At 51.3% G+C, this 22166-nt stretch overlaps 1 protein-coding gene across 5 annotated transcripts in view; it reads right to left on the bottom strand.

Annotated features, from left to right (window-relative positions):
• Positions 1-3011: 3011 nt before the first annotated feature.
• PKNOX2 (PBX/knotted 1 homeobox 2) overlaps positions 3012-22166 on the bottom strand; it is a 255822-nt gene continuing 236667 nt past the window's right edge. For all 5 annotated transcript variants that reach the window (XM_035009226.1, XM_035009225.1, XM_035009227.1 and 2 more), the window contains 3 exons: positions 6871-6947; positions 5790-5968; positions 3012-4797 (listed from right to left, as the gene is read on the bottom strand). In XM_035009226.1, the coding sequence (XP_034865117.1) occupies positions 4571-4797; positions 5790-5968; positions 6871-6947 (483 nt within the window). In that variant the 3' untranslated portion in view covers positions 3012-4570. The remainder of the gene's footprint in view (positions 4798-5789; positions 5969-6870; positions 6948-22166) is intronic.

Raw genomic sequence — 22166 nt, 5'->3', positions numbered from 1 at the left:
ACTTGGGAAAAAGTTGGTCACGCGATCGAATCTGCATATAACAAGCAACGCTGGCAGGTTTTATGCCCCAGGGTTAACGTTTGCCTGTAGAGGGCAGGTAGGCAGGTAACAAGAGTGAAGATGTCTGATGCAGGACACAGGCATACTTTGCAGTGAAAGGTAGGAATATCTTCACTTCCACAGATACGTTCTCTCGGATTTTTTTTTTTTCAAAGGCAGAGCCTCTTGGACTGTTTTGTTTTATCACACTTGATGGAGCAGTGGGTATGGAGAAATAGTTCCTTTCTTAAAAGCAAGAATGCAGATATTGGAAGGAATGTCAAAAAAAAAAAAAAGGAAAAAAATAAAAGGGAGTGGGGAGCATAATTAACCAATGAGCAACCAAGCAGTGATGACCTGACCTGAACGTGGCAAGTGGCACTCAGTGTCAATGTTGGGGAGACCACGTGCATGGCCAATGTCGTGACAGCCTGGAGAGCACATCATAAGGGGTAGCAATGATTCGATTACACCCTGATGTGTCTGTGTAGGAATATAGGTCCTGAGTCGCAGTTCTCTATCTTTTAAATGTTGGCACAAAAATTTTTAGAAACAATATTGGTCCAAACAGAACATATCTGGGAGCTGTATTTGATCCGAACGCCACATTGGACCTGAGAGTCTTGTTTGCAACTCTGAACGATCACGTTTGAGCTCACTGGACCAGGATGAGGTCATATTATAACCAGTAGGGGGATGTTACCAACACACATTCAGTCTCAGTGTTTTCCTAGGATGTGTAAACTCCCTGAAGGCAAGAACTTCGTCTTTGTTGATCACAGTTGTATCCTCTGTATCGGAAACTGCCTGAGACCGAGTCAGTGCTCAGTAAATACACGTCGGGTGAATGAGTGAGTGTGACAGAACCATTGCCCTCATCTGGCCGTGTTCAAGGTAGCAGAGGGATCTCTTGGTCAAGACAGTATAGCTCTTGCTCTGGCCATCAGCTCCCAGGAGCAGGAAGGAAGCTTCCAACCTGAAAGGTCTGCCCTGCTGGGGTAGGGGTTGGGGCCAGAAGTCTGCCGGCCCGGTTTCCAGGGTCCTGACACCAGCACCCAGTCCCCTCCTGCGTGGTCCCTTTTCTCGTACTTCCACAGGGACTGTGGCACATCTTTTCCGTGGGTTGCGTAGGACTTGGTCATGCACGGAGAGAGAGGTGGCTGCCGCATCGCAAATGGTTTGGGAAACCCCCTTTTCATTGGTAGCATGGTTGAAAAGCTGCCAGAACTTGATGGAAAAACTGAGGAAGGGGTGAGAGAGGCTGCGGCAGCTACTCTGTAATTTCTTAGAGGAGTGTTGCGTAGACTGTATTTTGTGGAATACCAGTAAAACTCGAATAGATACTACTTGAAAAAAAGGCAAATAAATCTGGAGAACAGGATAAACAGGTTTCTTCCTGCAGGACTCCTCAGAGCCTTTACTATGCTGGTGTGCCTTATGGAACCCCACCAGCAAAATAGAATATGCAGTTCATCCTAGGTTAATGTGGCCACAGATTTTTTGTATTTTTGTGTGTGTTTTTTTTTTTTTTTTGATCCATGTCTTTTAACAGTGTCTTCCTTGGAAAACACTTCTTTGAAAGTCTGCTGGTTTCCCAGCTCTGGGAGATGGGGCTCTAAGGTACCCTCTTCTTGCGGGTCTTGAGACTTTTTTACTGCCTAGCGGTGGCGGTCTGTGTTTGCAGACTCTCTCGGTATGACGGGAGGCTTGGGGTCTTTGAGAGCGGTGACCTAGGGAGCACAGGGCTGCGTGCAGGCCCATTTTGCCCATGTGAGCACTCCCTTCCCCACTTTCAGCCTGGCTGGAGGGTGTCCACAGGTAAGTGCAGACTCCCCAGCCTTTGTGAATGTGAACAAGGGACGGCCCCTCTTGCTCCTAAACCGATACCCTGGACATCTCACCAACAGTGCCCAGGTAAGGAAAACTCTGGGCTGAAAGTAACAAGAAAGCTTGCTTACTTGGGGTTAGGAGCTGTGCCTAAGTTTCCACTTGCCCCTGGGGGATACAGTGCTGAGCCCTGGGGTTCAGAGGGCAGGCTCCTCTCTGGACACAGCTCTAGGATTAAAAGCGACAGTCAAGACTTCCTCTCCTTTCCAATTCCTGGGCCCTGGGTGGACGTGGGAGAACTGGGGGAGAGGCAGTGGTGCCACCAGCTTTGAGGATGAAAACCCTTGGAGCCTAGGATGCCTCGGGGAAAAGCAAAGGCCTTTGAAGGAGGTAGGGTATGGTGCAGGAAGGGACCGCATTCTGAGCGCGCCACTGCTATGGGGGAGAATTGCCAGGAGAGGGCAGTGCAGAGCGTCCTCCGGTCTTCTCTCTCTTCTCTCTTTGTCTTTGAGCCGGACACGTATGCCAAACGTGGCTGTCTTTTTGCCCAGACAGGTAAACTGAGGTCACTCAGAGAGCCTTCTACCTTGTTCCCTTCCATAGGTATTTAGTTCAACAAGAGGTAGGCTAAGGCCTCCAAATTTTCTCCGGTCCAGGGTCCCACTAACCACTAACCACGGAAAAAGAATTGCGCACCAGAATTATGGTAGGTAATAAGATTTACTGAAAACTTCTCGGCCACATTCGGTACTGGTTTGGTGGATACATCAGAGGGAGGTTGCATAACATTAGGCAGGTGGAGGGGCTGGGAGGAGGATGTGTGGGCCTGTGTGCCGTTTGCCTGTGCTGGGTGGATTGCCGTCCAAAGTGGTAGGTGAAAGGGTGTGTGTGTGTGTGTGTGTGTGTGTGTGTGTGTGTGTGATGTGTGAGGGAGAGAGAGAGAGAGAACAAGAAAGACGAACCAGAAAAGGAAATGTATTTTATCCCACTGCACATTGCAAAAGTCTCACGCCAAAAAAGCTAGACTTTCCTCTACTTATGGCATCAAAAGGGAGTAAAAAATGATTGGATCACCCAGATTATAAATAAGGTTATTTGTTTCTCAAAAATCCCTATTAAAACATTAAATATCAGCTCTTTTGGGGGAGAAATACATTCATTTCAGGGAGACCTCAGGAAAGCGACCATCTTTTTGCTCCACCCCAACCAGGTGGGGGAGGGGAAGCCCCAGAGGGCCCTGAGGGTCCCCTCAGGTTGAGCCAGGTAGCCACTCGCATCCTGCCACTGAAGGAGATGGCCAATGCACAATTTACAAATGAAACGGCAAGTCCATTAAATTAAAATCCAATGGAAAACACACGTGTGATCAGTCCTGTCATTCACAGCCAAGGGGTGGGAGAAGAGGGGAGGAGGGGTGCCAATCATGGGGGCCTGGAAGTTGGGGTGGGAGGGTGTGAGTTAGGGCAGGTGATGGAAAGCCTCCTCCTCGAGGGAGCCCCAGTTCCTCCAGTGCTGTGTGTCATGGTGGTGGGTAGATCAACCAGGTGTGTGGGGGTGGGGCACCACTTAGCGCTGGGGCACCATTTCTCTGGGCCCTCGCCCACACTTCGGATATTGATGGGAAGAGGGATGTAGCACCTTCTCCAACCCCTGGCTTCCCACTGGACTGGATGTTTCTTTTCCAATGTTTCTTCTGCCTTCTCTGAAGGATAGAATGAAGAAGAGAGCAAAATGGGGGCTGGTGGAGCCAGCCTGGGAGCAAGGGGACAGCCATGGGGGGCTGAGGGCCGGGACATCTGAGGAGCTCCATCTGACGGCTGGAACATCTGGGATAAGACACCATTGTCCTGTTGTTACAGGAGCTGAGTTCTGTGACCACCTAGGGATGGCTGTGGTCCCCAAAGTCATCTTGATATGGCTCCTAGCTCAGGTTCTGCCATCTCCTTGGGTCCTGGAGCCAACCCGGGGGAAGGGATTCCTCTTAACCCCCTACAATCCGAGCCTGCCAGCTTACCATTCATTCTAGGGGGGGGGAGAGAGAGAGAAGGTGTCTGTGGTGGCTCCTGCCCTCTCTCCCAAGTCCACGGTTGCCCATGCCTGAGACAGGTTCTTGGAGGAATGAGCTGGAGCCTTCGGGAGCCCAGGTCCCGCTCCGATATGCAGGATGTTGCGCCTCAGGGCCTCCCACTCTGCTAGCCACTGGTGATGCGTCTGGGCTCCTCCTGCCCTTGAATGTCTGTCAAGGAGCTGAGAACCTCACAGGGGTGGAACCCAGACCCCCTTGACTCTCCCTTTCCTCCTAACTCTGTCCCTGGCAAGGCTCACTCTGAACAGCACCGATCCGCCTCACAGTACAGGGCTTGTAAACAACTCAAGTCCTTCAGTGGGGGGCGGGGCATGGGTGCCATCTGTCCTTAGGGATTTGGTGAGTCCAGCTCTCACTCCTGCCGTTCCGTGTAGGCTGCTTGACCGGCCCCACAAACGGAGTCCTCTGCAGTTCAGGGAAGTGGGGCTGGGGTGCTCATTGAAGCTTGGTAGTTGGGAAGGAGCAGGTGTCTCCTCTGCATTTCTTCAAGCTACTGATTTGGGGAAGCTAGGGCCAACTTCCTCGGTGCTGCCTGCGGTGCCCCCCTCCCTCCCACCCTGGAGCCTTCCTGACGACACTCCTCTCCTGCTCGGTGACCAGTGCCATCTGGGCTGCCAACTATTCCAGGGAGTCACTGTGTTCCAAGCCCAGGTCGCTGACATTTGTCGTCTGAAGCTCGTCGGCCTCCTCCTCCAGCTCCTCTTCCTCCTCCTCTTCCATCTCATCCTCATCCTCTTCTTCTGTCCCATCCAATGAGTCATCGTGTGCAGCCATCATGGCCTGTTGCATGGCCATTGTGGCATTGTCTGAGGACAGGGACTGCAGGTTGTCCAAGCTGATGGAACCTACGCAAGAGCAGAAGACAAGGGTCAGGCGCAGGAACCTCAGTGTTGGATAGAGTGGCAGAGACTGGCTCATGGAGTGGTCGACAGTTCCCAGGTGGGAAGTCCCCTGGCCCATGCGTTTGTTAGCCCCTCCCTGCCCCATCCCAAGCAGCAGCGCTCCTAGTTACCGTTCACTGAGCATCTTCTCGGTAAGGATTTTAAAGACTTTGACTTTCTAACAATTCTGTACAGTAGGTCTTATCATCCCCATTCTAAAGAGGAGGAAACTGAGTCTCAGATGGTTAAGGCATTAGCTCAAGGTGACGGTCAGGCATGATGGAGTTGGGATTCTCCCCTTGGTCCATCTAGCTCAAAATCTGTGTATTTCCGCTACACCTGACATGGCAATTGGCCAGCACAGAGGAACCTGAACGCAACCATAGAGATGCACACGAAGGCATGTACATGCACACACACACCTCCACTCCACTTCCCACACAGAGCTATCTTCACGTGCCAAGCTATAAAATGTCTGGCTCATTGAATTATTCATTGTGCACCAGGCGACCGGCAATTAGAAAAGTGTATATGGAGGATGTGATGGAGAAGCTGGGAAAACAAAGCTCTTCCTGGCCTCCGTTCACAAGCCAGCTGCCTGCTTCGGTATTTATAGATGGCCCCGGCTCCTAGGGAGCCGTGCAGACACTCATGGGCGCGACAGAACTTCGGGAGGGTGTGGGAGTGAGGAGGGGGCTCTGCTGAGCAGTCATTGACTCAGATGACCATGGACTCCCACTCGTCTTTGTGAGGTTGCTTTTTGGTTTGTGAAAAATATATGCAAAAACATCCCCCTCTTTCAGGCCTGCGCACACCCTTCGATGGAGATCACTATTGTGACCACACTGTCGCTGCCACGCAGGCAAGGGGCTGGCCGGCGCTTGCATCTCTGCAGAACCTGTCCAGGAGGTCCGCCCACCAGCCCCAGGCTAGAGCACACCACACCCGCTTCTTACCGTCAGGGTTTGTTCCCGGGGCTCCGCCCTGCTGTTGCAGCACCCCTGCAGCAATGGAGTTGGGCCAGAATCTTTGGGTGGGTCGGTGCTGCGACTTGATCTTCTTGGCTTTAGGGGCAGGGTCTGGGTTGCTGGCATCAAGCATGGGCTGCAGGATGCGCCTCCGGGCATTGATGAACCTGCCCAGGGGTGAAGGTAGAGACCTGGTTAGTCGCCCCCCACCCCCGGGGTTGTGGGGTTTGTGTGTGTGTGTGCATGTGCATGTGTGTGTGCGTGTGCGCGTACAGGGAGTGAGAGCCTCTTCCAGACTCTCATAGGCTGATCCACTGTACAGAACAGACTGGGGGCTCATCTAGGGTGTGAAAGCCTAGCTGGGAGAAGAGCCCTGGGCACTGCAGGGCTCATGGAATCACCTGGAGCTTGGTAACCACAAAGCAGCATGGGAAGGATGCATGAGGAGGGTCAGAAATCTCTACTCAGGACTCATCAGGATTGAACAGAGGAAGTAGGGGTCCCCTTAGAAGCACTAAACCCTGACTTTTCTCCAGGGCCCAGGGCTCAGATCAGGGACTCCAAATCTTGGGTCTACCCGCACCCAACCAGACCTTGCTCTCTGAGATTTCTGTGACAACCCAGCCAGACACAGAGAAGGGGAAAACAGATGCCTGTGAAGTCAGAACAGCCAACACTCCCTCCTCCTTCCCACCCCAGCTTTGCAGAATGTTATAGTTTTTCAGTTCACAGAGGTGATGGGTAGACCAGATGACCACTGGCGGCTCCTCCAGAACTTGGACGCCTGCATTCCTCCTGTGTGTGTCTGCAGTGCAGGCAGGGCTGGGCTTTCTATTCAGCAGGAAGCTTCCAGTGATGTTCCTGACACAATCTCCCAGCAGAGGGCACTGAGAAGCTGCAGATGAAGCTCTAGGCAGTTGGGCTGATTCTAGCTTTCTGCTTCTAGCCCAAAGGGGAGGACTGCTGTGGCAGCTGGGCTGGGCTGAGCTGTCTCTGTTCCCTGCTATGCATTCCCTTGTCAAGCAAGTGGCCCCCGGATCTGAGAGCCTTTGGGCGGGTGATAACTCACCAGTTATTTACTTGCAGGAGGGTGAGGTTTGTCTGGGCTGCGATCTGCCTCTTCTCATCCTCCGTGGGGTAGGGGTGCTGAAATGAGAGGTGAAGGGCTAATGCGGGGTGGGCACATGGTGGCCTGGTCCCTCTAGAGACCATGCCTACGTCACAGGCGCTATCTTGGCCCAGGCAGCCCAGCGGTTTGGGAGCCTAATTGGGGAAAGTACAATTTTTGTTTCCCAAAAGCAATGGGACTAGGGCTTGGGGGAAGCTGCCCCATGTCTGTGGCTCCACAGTCAGGACCATCAGGCCCTCAGTGCAACCTCCCCCCAAGATGGGAGACCAAATTGCTTTCCCAAGAGTCAGTACAGTCCTATATCGATAGCTTCCAAGGCACTTTCACATCCTGACTTGGTCCTCACAGCCAACCCCCAGCAGGCAGGTCAAGCATTATTAGTATTAGGTTGACTATGGCCTCAAAAGCCCACAGGACTATCAGAGGGTGGTAAATGGGGGTATCTGAACCAATTCAATTTAAATTGACTGAAATTTACTGCATATCTACTCTGTGCCCAGATTTATGCAGGCATCCCAGGAGACAGAAGATAAACATAATGATAACTACTAGTTGTAGAACACTCGGTAACCTGTGAAAGGTTGTCGTGCACTTAATTTCATTTAACAAAGCACATCGCTAACATTTTATCAGGTAGGCAGGTTAAGTATTGTTATTCCCACTTTACAGCTGAAGAAACTGAGTAATTTCTCCAGTGTTCCCTCAGGGGGTGGCACCAGCTTGGGACTCAGTTCTTTTCATCTTGGTCCAGTCTCCCTCCCTTAATCATGCTGCCACTTTGTAAGACTGAGTCTGTGTCTTTGTGGTGGTGAGTGAGGAAGTGGTGTGTCCCCGGGCACTTCAGTCCCTGCATTGATGACATGCTTGTCTCCCACTCTTAGACTGTGCTTCATGAGGGCAGAGACCATGTCTTATTAATTCGTCTTATTAATGTATCCCCAGTGCCTTCCACATGCAAATGACATGCAAATGACTCCTGAGTGAAAGAAAGCAGAAAAAAAGCAAAGGTTGGGTGGTTTGGGTAATGGGCCCTATAGAAGGTTAGAAGGAGAAATGCGTTGGCCACAGCATTGGGAAGGCTGCACAGGTCCCATTAAGATGGGAAAGTTTGGGGTGATGGTGGAATAGGGGTCCTTGTGGGTCCCCCTGGGTGGTGAGCCGCATGGTAACTGGGTCTCTGCGTCTTTGTGTCTCCCCCAGGTCCCCGCACCCACACCTTGCACCCAGTAGGCATGCAGCAAAGATGTGATGAGTATCGGAATGGGTGGGAGCCTTGCCCTGAAGCGAGGGGAGATCTGGGCCTCTTAGGGCAGAGGACCAAGCTGTCCAGCCTCCTCCAGCCAGGGCCATTCCTCATGACTGAGGTGGCATTACACAGAGCTGCTTGGGCTTTCTGAAGTCCCAGAGACTGGGCCTCAGATTCTGGCTCTGTCACGACATGCTATGAGGTCTCAGGCATGTCCCTTAGCCCTACATCATAAAGTCGTCTAGTGATTAAATGAAATTGTACTTGTTAAAGTGCTTGCGAGGAGGTGGCTCTTCACACTATTATTATGGGATGATGTGGGTGAGGGGCTTAAGGCTGTCTAAGGAATGAGCGTGAGGGCAACAGCCTTGGAAGTGCTCTCATTATCAACGACAAAGGCGAGCAACCTCTGCAGTTGACCCCAGCAGCCCCTGACCAAGACAGTCAGGGTCATGTGTTGTTTTAATTCACACCTCTGACCCTGGCCACCATGCCAGGGCAGCTGGGCCTTGGGATTCATCCAATATTAAGATTCTAACAAGGAGGAAAACACCAATGGGACCACCACCCAGGTCAACTAGGAGACAACTTCTTCCTGACTGGGAAGGAACACAAGAAGGCTGGGAGGTGAGATTGCAGGCCCCAGGGTGCAAAGGAGTGGGGGCTCCATGCTTCCAACACCTTCTGGGGAAGGGGTGGGGCCCATGCCCTATTTTCCTGCTGCATGGAGTTCCAATTCCCCTAGCCGTGAGAAGGAGCCACGCAGCCTCCCTGTCCATGGCCACTTGGTCTGTGAACCCAGCAAAAACAGGGCAACTCTCTGGTCTACCCGGACTGCACTAGCCCCTTTCATGCCTTCTTGCACCTGCTGTTCCCTCTGCTGCAACGCTCTTTCCCCCACTTTTCCACTGTGTGTGTTTCTGAGCTTCTGGAAAGACCTGCCAGAGATCAGATCCTCTGTGAGGCATTTCCCAAATTCCTGGGGCAGAGTTCGTCATGGCTGTGTTTGAATAATGGCCTTTAGCCCGCTATATGGTAATAGGTCTCCCTACGAGACTGGAGAGCTGCTCTCAGGGAGGACTTCCCGGTGGCACTTCAGCTGGACTTTGAAGAACGGCCAAGCCATCCCAGCAAAGGCAGGGATGGGCCTTCCAGGCACGAGCCTTGCACCAAGACTTACACTGAAGCCAGCTAGATGCAAGTCTCTTCTTCTACTCTTTTTTTTTTTTAAATTTTATTTATTTATTTGAGAGAGAGAGAATGAGAGAGAGCACATGAGAGGGGGGAGGGTCAGAGGGAGAAGCAGACTCCCTGCTGAGCAGGGAGCCCGATGCGGGACTTGATCCCGGGACTTCAGGATCATGACCTGAGCCGAAGGCAGTCGCTTAACCAACTGAGCCACCCAGGCGCCCTCTTCTTCTACTCTTAAAGACCTCCGGGGAAGGAAATCCTTCAGCCTCCCATGGAGGGATAGTGTGTGCTGTCTCTAAGGAGGTTCCTGGCGCAGGCCTCCGTTCTGAGTGGATGTCGTAAATCCAGAGGTTAACATGCTCTCATTGAATGGAGAGGGTGGGAGGCAGTGTCACGGAATCTGGCTGGTTGTCCTCGTATGAGGACATAAAGCAAAATAAACCTTTTATCCTCCCACCGTGCAAATCCCACCACCCATCCCGTCTGGAACCAGCATCTCAGGAGGCACGTGGTGGGGGCCATGGGGTGAGTGGCAGCTTTGGCCCAGCTCTGGGGACAGGTGTGTCGGCCAGAACATTCCTGGCACCACATCTGAGTGCTCACAGGAGCAGTCCAGCTTGTACATGCCTTAGACCAGATGATTCCTGAGGACAGAGTCAAAATAGTCCTGGCTCCTGGACAGACCTCGATTTGCTCAGTGCTACTTTTAGCACAATTGGAAAGGCTCCGGGCCAAGGATGGGAAGAGGAATCAAGTGAGATCGTGGTAAGCCCCCAAGCCATGGTAGCCACTCTCTGGGCACTGTTTGGAAGAACTCCTCTGGAGTTGGGAGGGAAGCAGGCAGCAGCTTTCTGGAAGCAGATAATCCTTCCAGAAAAAGAGATACAGAATGGACCAGAAAATGACAGATCCTTCTCAGGGTGGGCATGGAGCTTCATGCGACGAGGCAGAGCTGCCTGGTGGTCAAGAACACGGCCTCTGGAGAGGTCAAGTCCTGCACCCCCCAACTTACCAGCTCTGTGAGCTTGGCAATTTGTTGTTCTCCATTTCCCATCCTTAGTTTCCTTGGCTTAAAATGGAAATAACAGAATAGCGTGTACCTCTGGGACTTGGGGGCTGATTTAATGAGATAACGCAGGTAAAGCATGTGTGCTTCACGGACTCACTCTGGACAATGTAGCGAAGCCTCCCAGATGTCACAGAGCCTGCTGTGCAGTCTCCAGAGAAAGGAACTGCAGAGTTTACACAGAGTGGGTGTTTCGTGGTGGCCCAGCTGCCATCAGGAAGTTCCTCCAAAATCTGACCTAAACTCTTTCCTGCCTCTTTCTGATACCTTGCTTTGCAGCCTCCTAACTCAGGTCTCCCCTGCCCTAAATTGAAGCTGAAGGCATCTTTCAGTTGAAGGCTGAGTTCCACCTGCAGTGCTGGGTCTGGAAGAAGTGTGGCCAGGGCTGGTTCATGGGTCCCTGGCCACTCCCTTCACTCCAAGCCCACCCCAAGACTGTCCTTCCTCCTCCCAGGGCAAGCAGATGAGCATGAGGCTGGCCAGTCACTGAGGGGCAGAGCACAGGGCAAATGGGGGCCTGCTGGCATCCGTGGCCTTGTGCTGCTGGTGAAGCAGGGTTTGGAGCCAGATTTCCTTCCCCACTTACCCTCCAAGACCAAGCACCACACTGGCATCAACGACAGCCGTCTTCCCTTCTGGCTCCTGACCAAATGTGGGCATGCACCCTGCGGCAGCCCCAACTCTGAGGGCCTGGCCTTGCTCTAGGAGGGTCAGACGCCAACCCCACGGAGGCAGTCGGCATGGTGAGGGGCCCCAAAACAATCACATTTCATCACATCTGAGATGCCATTGATGGCAGGGTGCACCCTGATTTCACAGATGCTAAGTGGGAAAAAACAAGTCTTCTAGAGTGGAGAGAAGCCCAGTAAGCCACCAGAGGAATTCTTCTTTCTTACTATCATGCACCTCCTGCAGACCTTCCATTATTTTATCTCTCCTTTTTACTCCCCTCCCCCTTATAATTATACCTGCACAGAAAGGTCCAGAGAACTAAAATGTATAGCTTTATCTATCATCACAAACACCAATGGGACCACAACTCAGGTCAAAAAATAAGATACTACCAGCACCCAAAAGCCCCCCTTGTACCCCTTCCTAATCACTACCCTCAAAGATATCCTCCCCAAAGATAACCTGGTTTTTACGGTAATTACTTTCTTGCTTTTCTTTATAGTTTTCCTATCTATGTTACATCCTTAAACATTATAGTTTACTTTTGCCTGGTGTTTGGACCCTATATACATGGAATCCACTGGCATGCAGGATTTCACTCCACAGTACAGGTGTGAGACTAATCTATAATTACTGAAGCTATTCATTTTCATTGCTGCATAGTTTTCCCTTATAAAAAAATCTGCCGCCTCTTGGTTCTTCACCCTCTCGCAATCTTGGAACTATTCTCCCTCCCTCTGGTTTCTATTTCAGTCCATCCTTCCTGCCGCAGCAAGCAAGACTGGTCCTTCCTAACCTGCCCCCAGTGCCTCATGCCCACTGAGACACCTCTCCTATGAGCTAAGCGCTGACCCTACCCAGGGTTTCACATGCTACATGGATGATTTGTTTAGTCATCTGTCAGCCCAACCAGACATGCTGCGTTTTTTGAGGAAAAGGACCCCCACCTTTCTTTCCACCCCCACCTCATCAGTGCCAAGGAAAACGTCCAGCATGTGCTAAGTGTTCAGTATGTATTTGTGGAATGGATGGTCATAGGAACCTAAGGGGGTAACTGGTGGCTGTCACCATTCCCTGTGGGCCTTTGCGAGTGAAGATGAGTGGGAGAGGGTGGGGAGCATCAGTGAGTCGGACTCCCCGGGAATTCTCCCCAGAATCAGGCTGCTCTACTTGCTGCAAGGGCTGTTCCTGCAAGTGATTGTTCCATGCAGGTTTGTGGGGAGGAGAGTGGGGTGCTTAGGGTCTATGGAGGCACACCAGCCAGCTTTCTAGAGGAGTCTTCGGGGCAGCACAGTAAGAAGTGGGTAAGAACATGAACTCCAGAGCTAGGCTGTCTGGCTTTGAATACTGGTCTCTCACCAGCTCAAGACCTTGAGCTTGTTATGCGGGTTCGTCTTCTGTAAGATGGGGAAAATAATTCCACCTGCCCGAGGTGGTCATAAGGATTCAACGAGTTAATATTTGAAAGGTGCTTAGAACGGTGCCTGGCACTCTGTGAGTGTTTTTTCAATAAATAAATAAATAACAAATAAAATAAACCTGCTGCTTGGTACATGTGGCCCCCTCTGTGTGAAAGCCACGGGTTGTTTTTCTGACAGATGGCGAGAGCCCCCAGCAGCTCCTTCCGTGCATGGAGAGATGCGCTCCTTCTTTCAAATCATTTTATTTCCTGGATTCTGGGACTGCTCCAGCCCCTGTGCACATATGATGGGGTGTTTTCCCCTAGCCTGGGTCTCAGGCTTCTTGGGAGGATGCTGGGAAGCTGTGAATCTCCCCTGGCCATTTTTCAGGTGGAATCTTTGAGAGCTGCAGGCCCCCCGTGGAGTGTCCCGGGGCTCAGGGCAAGCTAGCGGCCCCCCACACCCCCAGTCTTCTCGGACCAGCTCCATCCAACCCTGCAGCTGACCAGCCAGTTGTCAACAAGACCCTGTCTTTGATGGAGACCACCAGTCTCCCTCCTTCCCTGGGACTCCCTGCTGCTCAAACAGCCGGTGTGGCCCACACCCTGGGACTATGGCTTCCAACACTCTCCATCTGTCCTGGGGAGTTGAGGGTAGCTTCCCAGGGTCTGTTCTCTCTTTGTCCCTACAGTGAAGGGTGGGTGGGAGAAAACAGTTTCACATCACAGGCAGGCATCTAAGACTTCATGTTTCTCTGGCACAGAAAGATGAATGCAGCTGAGCCACGGCCAGCCTGACTTCCAGGTCCCAGTGTACCTTCCACTGAAGCTCTACATACAGATGCCTGAGCAGCAGGGGAGAGAGACAGCAGTCGTGGCACGGCAAGGAGCCACACAGCTCCCCAGGCTCCAGGGGGGTGAGGAAGGGGAGAGGAGGATTTCATGCTCACGACCCTAGGAGGAGGGGTCCGTCTCTTTGGTCAGCAACAATCATGGGCCAGACAGGGCCACTGATGGTCAATCAGGAGAGAATTCTCATCCAGACAACTCCTCCTTCTCTTCCTACTCCATCCTAAACCGTAGCCACCCTGCCAGGCCTGGCCCAGATCCCAGGTCCTCCGCTAAACCCTAACTTTGTGCATCAGCATCCTGTGCAGGGCTTGTTAAAAGCAACATCTCACTCATGCCCAGAGCCCTGGAAGTCCCCGAGGCCATCTCTCCCACTGGGCAGGCGTCCCTGACACCAGCGCTTTCAGTGGTGCCCCCAAACAAGTTACCAGTGCGCAGAGACAGTGCCGGGGTGGCTCGGTGGGGTCTGGGCCAGTGGGAGTCCCCCAGCTGGTCTCCAGCGGCAAGCAGTGTGGTTGGTTGGTTTCCTATCATTTTCTGTGCGCGCCGTCCTGAAGAAGGCGGGGAAGCAAGGCTCTGCGGTGCCAACGTACAGAGAGGCAGCCCTTTGCGCTGATGGTTGGGAGGGTCTTTCTACCGAATGCAAGTCTTCTCCCTACTCATCCAGCCAGAGAGCCTAGGCTGTCCTCCGGAGTCACACAGAAGCCTATAGCACTACCTCTCACTTCATAACAAGAGTTATCACCACTTACTGGATGCCTACAGTTTTTGGCTAACTTTGAATACTTACAATATTCACGAGTACTCTGTCAAAGTACCTGCCATGTATTCTCATTGAATTTCCCAGGCACCTATGAAGCAGGCAACATTATTCACGTTTTACGCGTGAGAAAACCCAGCCCAGAGGGGTTAAAGAACAGGCTCCAGGTTACCCAAGCAGTGAATGGCAGAGCTGAGACTCACACCCCCTATATCTTTAACCACGTCCGCTCCACCTCTGGGCCAGACCATCTGTCAGGCACTGTGCTTTTTAACATATTATTGATCATCTTCGCCATAGGTGGGTATATTATCTCTACTTTATGAAGAGGAAATTAACATCAGAGATGCTAGTTGACCCGTTCAAGGTCATATAGCGAGTAAAAAAATAGAGCTGGGATCAATCTCAGGTCTGTCTGCCTCCAAATCCCTTGTTCCTTATACTATACGATGCTGGCCCTAGAGGAACGGGGTTCTACGGACTGAACATCCCCAGCCCCCTTAACCATTCATCATATGACACGTTTCCCGTTAAAAGTCATTTGAACAGACATTTCCCCACCCTGGCTGCTCTTCTCTGGACACGACTTGGCAAAGGACCTTTTGAAATGTGATGTTCAGTCCCGGACACACTAATCTGGATGTGTCTGACCAGCACAGATGGCCCAACTCCTCTCACCTGTATTGCTTCCTCCATTCTTGGACCCCTTAAGTGTGTGCGCGCATGCTAATACTTGATTATATCATGGGTTGACTGCTCATGGTTTACGTGTATAATTTATTTCCCCAATTAAATTATCAGTTCCTCGAGTGCTAGAATCATGTCTCATACCCGAAACTTAGGTGTTAGTGGATAGATACGGTATTTGGAACTTAGGTCACATTTTCCCATAGAAACAAGTTATTTCTTTAATAGCTAGCTTTCCAGGCTAGCCCCCAAAGGCTGATTTAGCTAAAGATCTGTGTTCTGGTGGAAAGGAGCCTACAGGACTCAGGGACAAACCACAGATCTTGCTCTAATTTCACGGGGCGGGCTAGATCTGAGGAAATTCCGAGATGGGTGAGCACAGACTTCATCCTCTTGCCTTTTCCTGGGCCCTGCTTCCACTTCTCCGTCTCTTCTCAAAGCCCCAGGGCCGTCCTGTGACCCTGCCGTCAGCCTTCCGAATCTGAGGCCTCTGGCTGCTAGGACTTCAGGGTCAAATCTCTTAAAACTATATTCATGATGATGTAGATAAAACTTTCATCAGATTCTCAAAAGGTCAGGGGCCTCGGAGAGGTGAAGAACAATTGTTAGAAACCTTTCCCCTGGCACCCCACTGGTTTGCCTCCTCAAAAGGCTGTGTTAAACAATATTCTAATCTTCATTTGCTACCACTAACAAGCACTGGCACTCTTCCCATGAAGCTGATCTTAGCCGAGGGGGAGTAAAAAAGTAAGCTTTGGAACTAATTCATACTAAAGCTGTGAATGAATGATGGCATCCTGGCCTCTCCATTGGTACCTGTTTTTGACAGGCATTGGGTACTTTTAAGTGGATCTCTGATGAGTGGAATTTCAGACCATGTGACAAAGTTAAAGGAAAAAGTAGCAGACAACATAACAATAAAATAAAATAAAATAATAAAAAAAAAGATATTCTGGAACAAAAATGGTCTCTCTAAGTCTCTCTGAGCTATTTTTTTGCTTTTCAAGTTTTCTTACTTTTCCCCACAGATTCCCGAAAAGTGTCAAGATTTCTCTCAGCTTTTTCTGAGACAGGGCAGATTACGGGGACTCCCGGAGTGAGACGGGAAGCATTTGCAACAGTAGCTGTGTCTGGATCGGGACAAAATACTTTCACACTCATCTTATTCCATCCTCACAACACTGCTATGAGCTGGATATCGTGATTCCCATTTTAGAGCAGAGGAGACTGAGACCTGATGAGGTCCAGCAACTTGCCCCAGGTCCCCTGGCTAGGTAAGAAGGGGTGCGACACTCAAATCCAGAGCCTGCCTCCCTGTACCACGCCCGCTCCGTGGACCACACTCTTTCTGTTTGTAAGAGACATCCCCGTTTCCAAGTCAGCTGGCGATGGATCCCATAAGTGGGTCTCTGACAGGGATCGATGTATAGGTCCTTGGGGCTTAATACAATGCTAGGCACAGGGAAGGTGGCAAGCAAGACACACAAAGAATGTTTGTTGAGTCACTGAAGATCACACCAAGGCACAGAGGCAACCAGCTGGACTTCACGTCCACACACCCTCCTTGGCCGGGAGCCCATGGGCAGGGCACAAGCTGTACCCGGGTGTGTGGCAGCCGGCATCCCCCAGCGGGGAGGAGCCCACGTGCGCCGGCTGATGAGTGGATAAACAAAGTGTGGACTGTCCGTACAGTGGAATCCCGTTCTGCCATGAAACAGAAGGAAGCCCTGAAGCATGTGACAATACGGATGAACCTTGGAAGCCTGCTGCTAAGTGAGAGAAGCCACTCACAGAGGGCCATGTATGATAAATTCCATTCATGTGAAAGATCTGAAATCGGCAAATCCATAGAGACCCAAAGTTGATTACTGGTTTCTAGGGGCCGGGGAGCGATAGCTAAGGGGTACAGAATTTCTTTCAGGGATGAAAATATTCTGGAATTCGACAGTGGGGATGATGGCACAACTCTAAATATACTAAAAAAATCTCTGACTTTAGTTACAAAGGGTGGATGGTGGTATGTGAATTATATTTCAATTCAAAAAAAGTCACAGAGAGAAGGCCCCCGGTGCATTTTGTGCGCTCGGCTTTTGTGACAGCCGCAGAGTTCATACGAGGGCGCTGGAGCCAGGCCCTCAGCTGCGCGAGGCGGGGTGGACGAGCAGGGTACAACTGTGACGCTGGCCGGACGCCATCCCGGCACTGAGGATGTGAGGGATGGAGAAGGGAGAGCGAAGGGAGGGATGGTGGGGCGGCCTCACCATATCTGAAAACTAGGGCTGGCAGACAGCTCTCCTGCCCCCTTCCCAGGACAGGGCTCTGTGTCTCCATGGAGAGTCTCCGCTGACAGCATCTGCTGAGAGCTGGGGGTCCTCTTTGCTTCACCTAGACTTTGCGTGGGAGTCGAGAGCTGCTCTGGTTTCCTGGGTCAATGCAGAGCATTGTGGGTGAGGAACTAGAGCCCCGAGGCGCCACAGACTTGGGTTCAAATCCCACGAGATGTTGGGGAACGTGTTCCCTTCTTTGAGTCTAGTTTTGTTACTGGTAAAATGAGGATAACAGGGCGCCTGGGTGGCTCAGTTGGTTGGGCATCTGCCTTCGGCTCAGGTCATGATCCTGGGGTCCTGGGATCGAGCCCCACCCACATCGAGCTCCCTGCTCAGGGGGGAACCTGCTTCTCCCTCTTACCCTTCCCCCTGCTCGTGATCTCTCTCTCTCACTCTCTCTCAAATAAATAAATAAAATCTTTGAAAAAACAATGAGGGCAATAGTAGTACCCAGCTCCTCTGCTGGTTGGGTGGCTTATATGAGATGGTGCCTGACGATGCTCCCCATGAATCTGGCCCCACGCAGTGGCGAATGCCGTGGCTCTTTTGATGTGAGGCGGGACCTGCTGGGGCTTGGTTTCCTCTCTGGGATTTCCCCACATGCAGAGAATATTCTGTAATGTTGCTCCCGTGCTTTGGTGGCAGCGACACAGAGATCAGCCATATTTTGGATGGGAATGAGCAGAATGATGGGGCCAGGGCGAGGGGCGCTGGGGTCCGGAGCAGAGGGGATGGGGGCAGAAGCCAGGCAGGAAGAGTAGCCCTCTCCCTCCATCCTCTGTGGAGAGGACCCTCTGCGGGGGTTCTCCCCCAGCCTGGGTTTGCTGGGGAGTGATTGCTTCCGGCAGGAGTTTGGCCTCTTTGAGCCAAAAATGCAATAGCAAGAAAATATCCCGGGATTCTTCAGGGACCCCAGAAGAAGCAGCTAATGGATGAGACCTTCCCACTCTCATTGCAGCCTGACAGAAAAGGCTCTGGGGTTTAAATCCCATCTCAGGAGCACTCTGTCATCGGAATCCATTTCTGTGGCTCCTAATGCCACACAACAGTGGAAGTGACAAGAAGCCTCAGACACAGGACAAAAGGAATCAAAGAATACTAACTTCTCCCTGAGGGAAAGAAGACAACAGGAAAGACTAGGATTCACTACAGAAGTTTGAACAAACAATCTCTACTAACGGAGACTGTAGATTTACGATGCTCTCCGTTTCTTCTGCAAACCGCGACACTGCCCTTCACATCGTCCCGGATGCTCGAGATGAATAGGCTACCGTGTAGAATGTTCATTAGACCATTTATCTGCTTATCAGGAAGTCGGCACTGTTTGTATCCAGACTGGTTTATGCCAGTTACATGTGTTAGTGTAATGATGTAATGCAGTTACTCTGTAAACCAATAAAATGTAAGTGCAACAAGAAAGTTATTCTTGCTAAGCAAACTAACTGGACTGCTTTGGAAAGACTTGAGACTCTGATTTCCTTAAAAATGCCGTGTAGTGAGGACCTCTGGGACAAATGTAAGTGGCTGGAATACGTAACAAAAATCTAGAAAGATCCTACAGCCGGGTTACTTTCCAGACATCAAAGTTCTTATCAATGTTAAATAAAGATGGAATTTATAGATGTTCTATTATAGGAGAGGATTTGTGCAAGTAAAAGGACAACCTCTCCTCAGAGAAAGATCTTGGCCCTCTATCAAGACATTAGCAAATCAATATATATGTGTATCTTCTAAATTAAAATAAAATGTATTTTTTTAATGGCTGTTCCTTTCTTCAACCAACTTTTCCAATTGGCCAATCAACACATGGGTTGTCCCCACTGCACTGGATAGGACAGGAGAACATCCATTGGATACTGAAATCTGTCCTTTTTCATACATTTTCTACCCTTTTTTCCTAAAATTGAACAGCTACTTTATGCCCATACGGTGTTACTGAAGAGTTAGATTTCCCACGAGCTACAATCTCAGAGTTGTTCCTCAAAGAGACAGTGAAAGCAAGGTGGGGGAGGGGGGCTTCGACTAATCAAAATATGTTTGGGGAAAGCTTCGAACCATGCCCCCTCTTGCAAATTCACAATGCCCCTAGTACACTGAGAATCAAGAACTGAGCTAAACTTTGTATAACCCAGATTTTCCCAACCTCCTTTACCCCATCTTGGGAGCAACACCTATAACATCCTATAAAGGTACACACTTTGGGAATCAAATCTTTAGGGTCCACGTAAGAGGTAACGTATGATCCCTTTTCTGGAGCAATTTACAATTGAGTCAGAGATATGCGACATGTACGTTTGACACAGACATATGTACGCAGAACAGGTAAGTAACAGTGTTTGGCAGGATGTTTTTTAGGTTTAAATGATGGTAAAAATCAGTAGATGTTATAGATCAGAACAACAGGTCAGGCATCCACCTCTAATTTTCACAAATTGTGGGCCTTGGTCTCAAAAACTTGCTCTTAGTCCACGGTTCTAGATAGTTCAAAGAGGATTCACATTTCTTAAATGTGCCTATGTACCAGGTTTGGCTCTTTATATAAGTTATCTCATTTAATTTTGTAAGCGTGGGAAATGGGTATTATCTTTTTTTTTTTTTTTAAGATTTTATTTATTTATTTGACAGAGAGAGACACAGCGAGAGAGGGAACACAAGCAGGGGGAGTGGGAGAGGGAGAAGCAGGCTCCCTGCTGAGCAGGGAGCCCGATGCAGGGCTTGATCCCAGGATCCTGGGATGGGAATGAGCAGAATTGAGCCACTTAACGATTGAGCCACCCAGGTGCTACCGGGTATTATCTTTTTTCAAAGAAATCGACTCCGAGAGATTGCACAGCTGGTGGCGGGACCTCAATTCGTACCCCTGTCTGTCTGGCTTCGAAGCCTGCCTTCTTTTTGCTGTGCCCTTGTTACCCAGTCTTTATAGCCTCTCCTGAGCTGGGGTTTGGGGGCCTGTGCACCCACTGATATCTGGGTAGCAGACTGATCCATGGCCAAGCCTGGACCTGCAGAGGACCCCTGTGCCAGGCTGTGTCCCTAGAGCCTGGACTTCTCCCCATCCCCTTCCTTCCCCAGTCCAGAAGTTCTGAGTTGTGACTTTTTTTTTTTAAAGGCCTGGGGGTCACTCCCTTGACCTCTCCTGATGGCCACTGTGAGGAAGGCATTAAGCGGGAGAGGAGTTTGCCAATGTTAAGTGCTTTATTAATAGTATCCGCACTGAGTGCACTCTGAGCTGAAGAGGGTCCAGGGGTGGGAGGGTGTGGGCAGAAAGTCTTACTCATGCTTTTCAGCAAGCCCTCTCCGTGGTTCCCGGTCTCTTTTGTGGAGCTGATCTGGGTCCTTCCTTCTCTTCTGCTTTGTGCTCAGCGACTTCCCCCTCTCTCTTCTCCACCTCTACCTTCCTCTGCCATCCCCTGTCCAGGAGGCAGTGGCCACGGAGTGGAAAGAAACGACCCTAAGCTATAGAGGGGTGCTCAGCAGGGAGGGGGCAAGAGGGCAGCCTGTGAACTGAAGTCTGAGGTCAGAGGGCAGACACAGCCAGGAGGGGCTGATAGGATGACCCTCCAGTCTCAGGCTCAGACTTATGTCAGGGGCAACATGCAAGTGGGGAGTGGCAGGTAGCTGAGGCAGGAGCCCTGGCACAGTGCGGGGTGCTGGCCTGGGGGCCTGGGCTCGTGGGCGGGGGAACTGGTCTGGCAGACTCTTCTCCCTCCTAGCCTTTTCTCCCCCTCAGAGGTGAGGCTGTGGGTGTGTTCACATCAGTCGTCAAAAATGCATGGCGTGGGGGAGGTGGGGCAGGAAGGACAGGGCACTAACATTGATTAAACACCTCAGTGTGCCAGGGTCTTGGCAATTGCTGCATTGCTTCCTGGTTCTCTTCATAAGAGGTGAGTGTGTCCAGGTTACAGAGTCAGAGGTAAAGTCTAGACCTGAGCTCAGGTTTGGCCACTGCAGGAGCCCATGAGCTTTCTACCACACCTGCAGCCTGTGGTTACACATCACCGTGCTGCAGTGGGTGGAGCCAGCTCTGGACCCATGGAGGGCGCGGCGGGGAGAGGAGTGCCTGTCCCCATCTTGGGTGTGATGGGCCAGCGCACACAAGATCCTTCCCCAGGGAGCCCCTCTTCCCACGGCTGGGCTGGGAGCTGTAGCAGGGACACCGGGCTCGCAGGGCCACTGGGGCTCTCTGGCGGTGTGGAAAACCAGAACAGGCAGGAGGCCTGGCATCCCTGCCCCCATCTTCAGCCACTGATTCAGAGCTGCTCCCAAGAGGCCTGAGGATGGACCTGGCCCTGGCTCCCGGGCTTCATCACTAGGCTCTCAGAGTCTCTCCGACCTCTTCCCCTCACCTTGACCCTCGGCCTTCCAGCCCCCTCTCTCCAAATTAGGTTCCTGGTTGTTCTCTAGGTGGTGCTTTCAAAGTGTGCTTCCTTAGCAAAGCCCTGGGGCAGCCCCAAGACCCTGGGGGGGTGGACATATTGCGGGCGGAGAGGCAGAGCCCCAACCCCACATCGGTCACCACAGAGCAAGTCTTCCTGTTCATTGGGTGTGCGGGCCCAGCGCTTCTGGGCCAGAGTCCCTAAGATACCCGTATGGGAGAACCACAGCCCAGGCTCAGGCTCCGTGGCTTCTGGAGGTACTCCCATTTCAAATAAAGGGTTGTTGATTGCCAACTGATTAATTCCCACGATCCATTTGATTTCTATCCCCTCTGAAGAAAGAGTTTCCCTTACTCCTGGTTCTTCCTCACAGGCCAAGACAAGACAGTCCCTTGGTATTTGTTCGTATGGGTCTATCTTGGTACTGCCATGCCAGGCCAAGACCTCACAGACTGCGGGAAGCCTGCTGGTGCTTCCAGAATCTACCTCCCACCCTGGATACACACACACACACACATGCGCGCGCGTGCACGCACATGCACACACACCCTTCACAATCGGCCCAGACATGGCCATTGGCCTTCATTTACTGCTACAACTCTTGGATGATGCTAGGGGATTATAGTTTTGAATTCATTCCTGACATTCAACCACAGCCCTGGC

This window comes from Mirounga leonina, unplaced genomic scaffold (assembly GCF_011800145.1).
Source record: "Mirounga leonina isolate KUSES-001 unplaced genomic scaffold, KU_Mleo_1.0 Mir_153, whole genome shotgun sequence".
Lineage (NCBI taxonomy): Eukaryota > Metazoa > Chordata > Mammalia > Carnivora > Phocidae > Mirounga > Mirounga leonina.
This window is presented reverse-complemented; position numbering and strand designations above follow the sequence as displayed.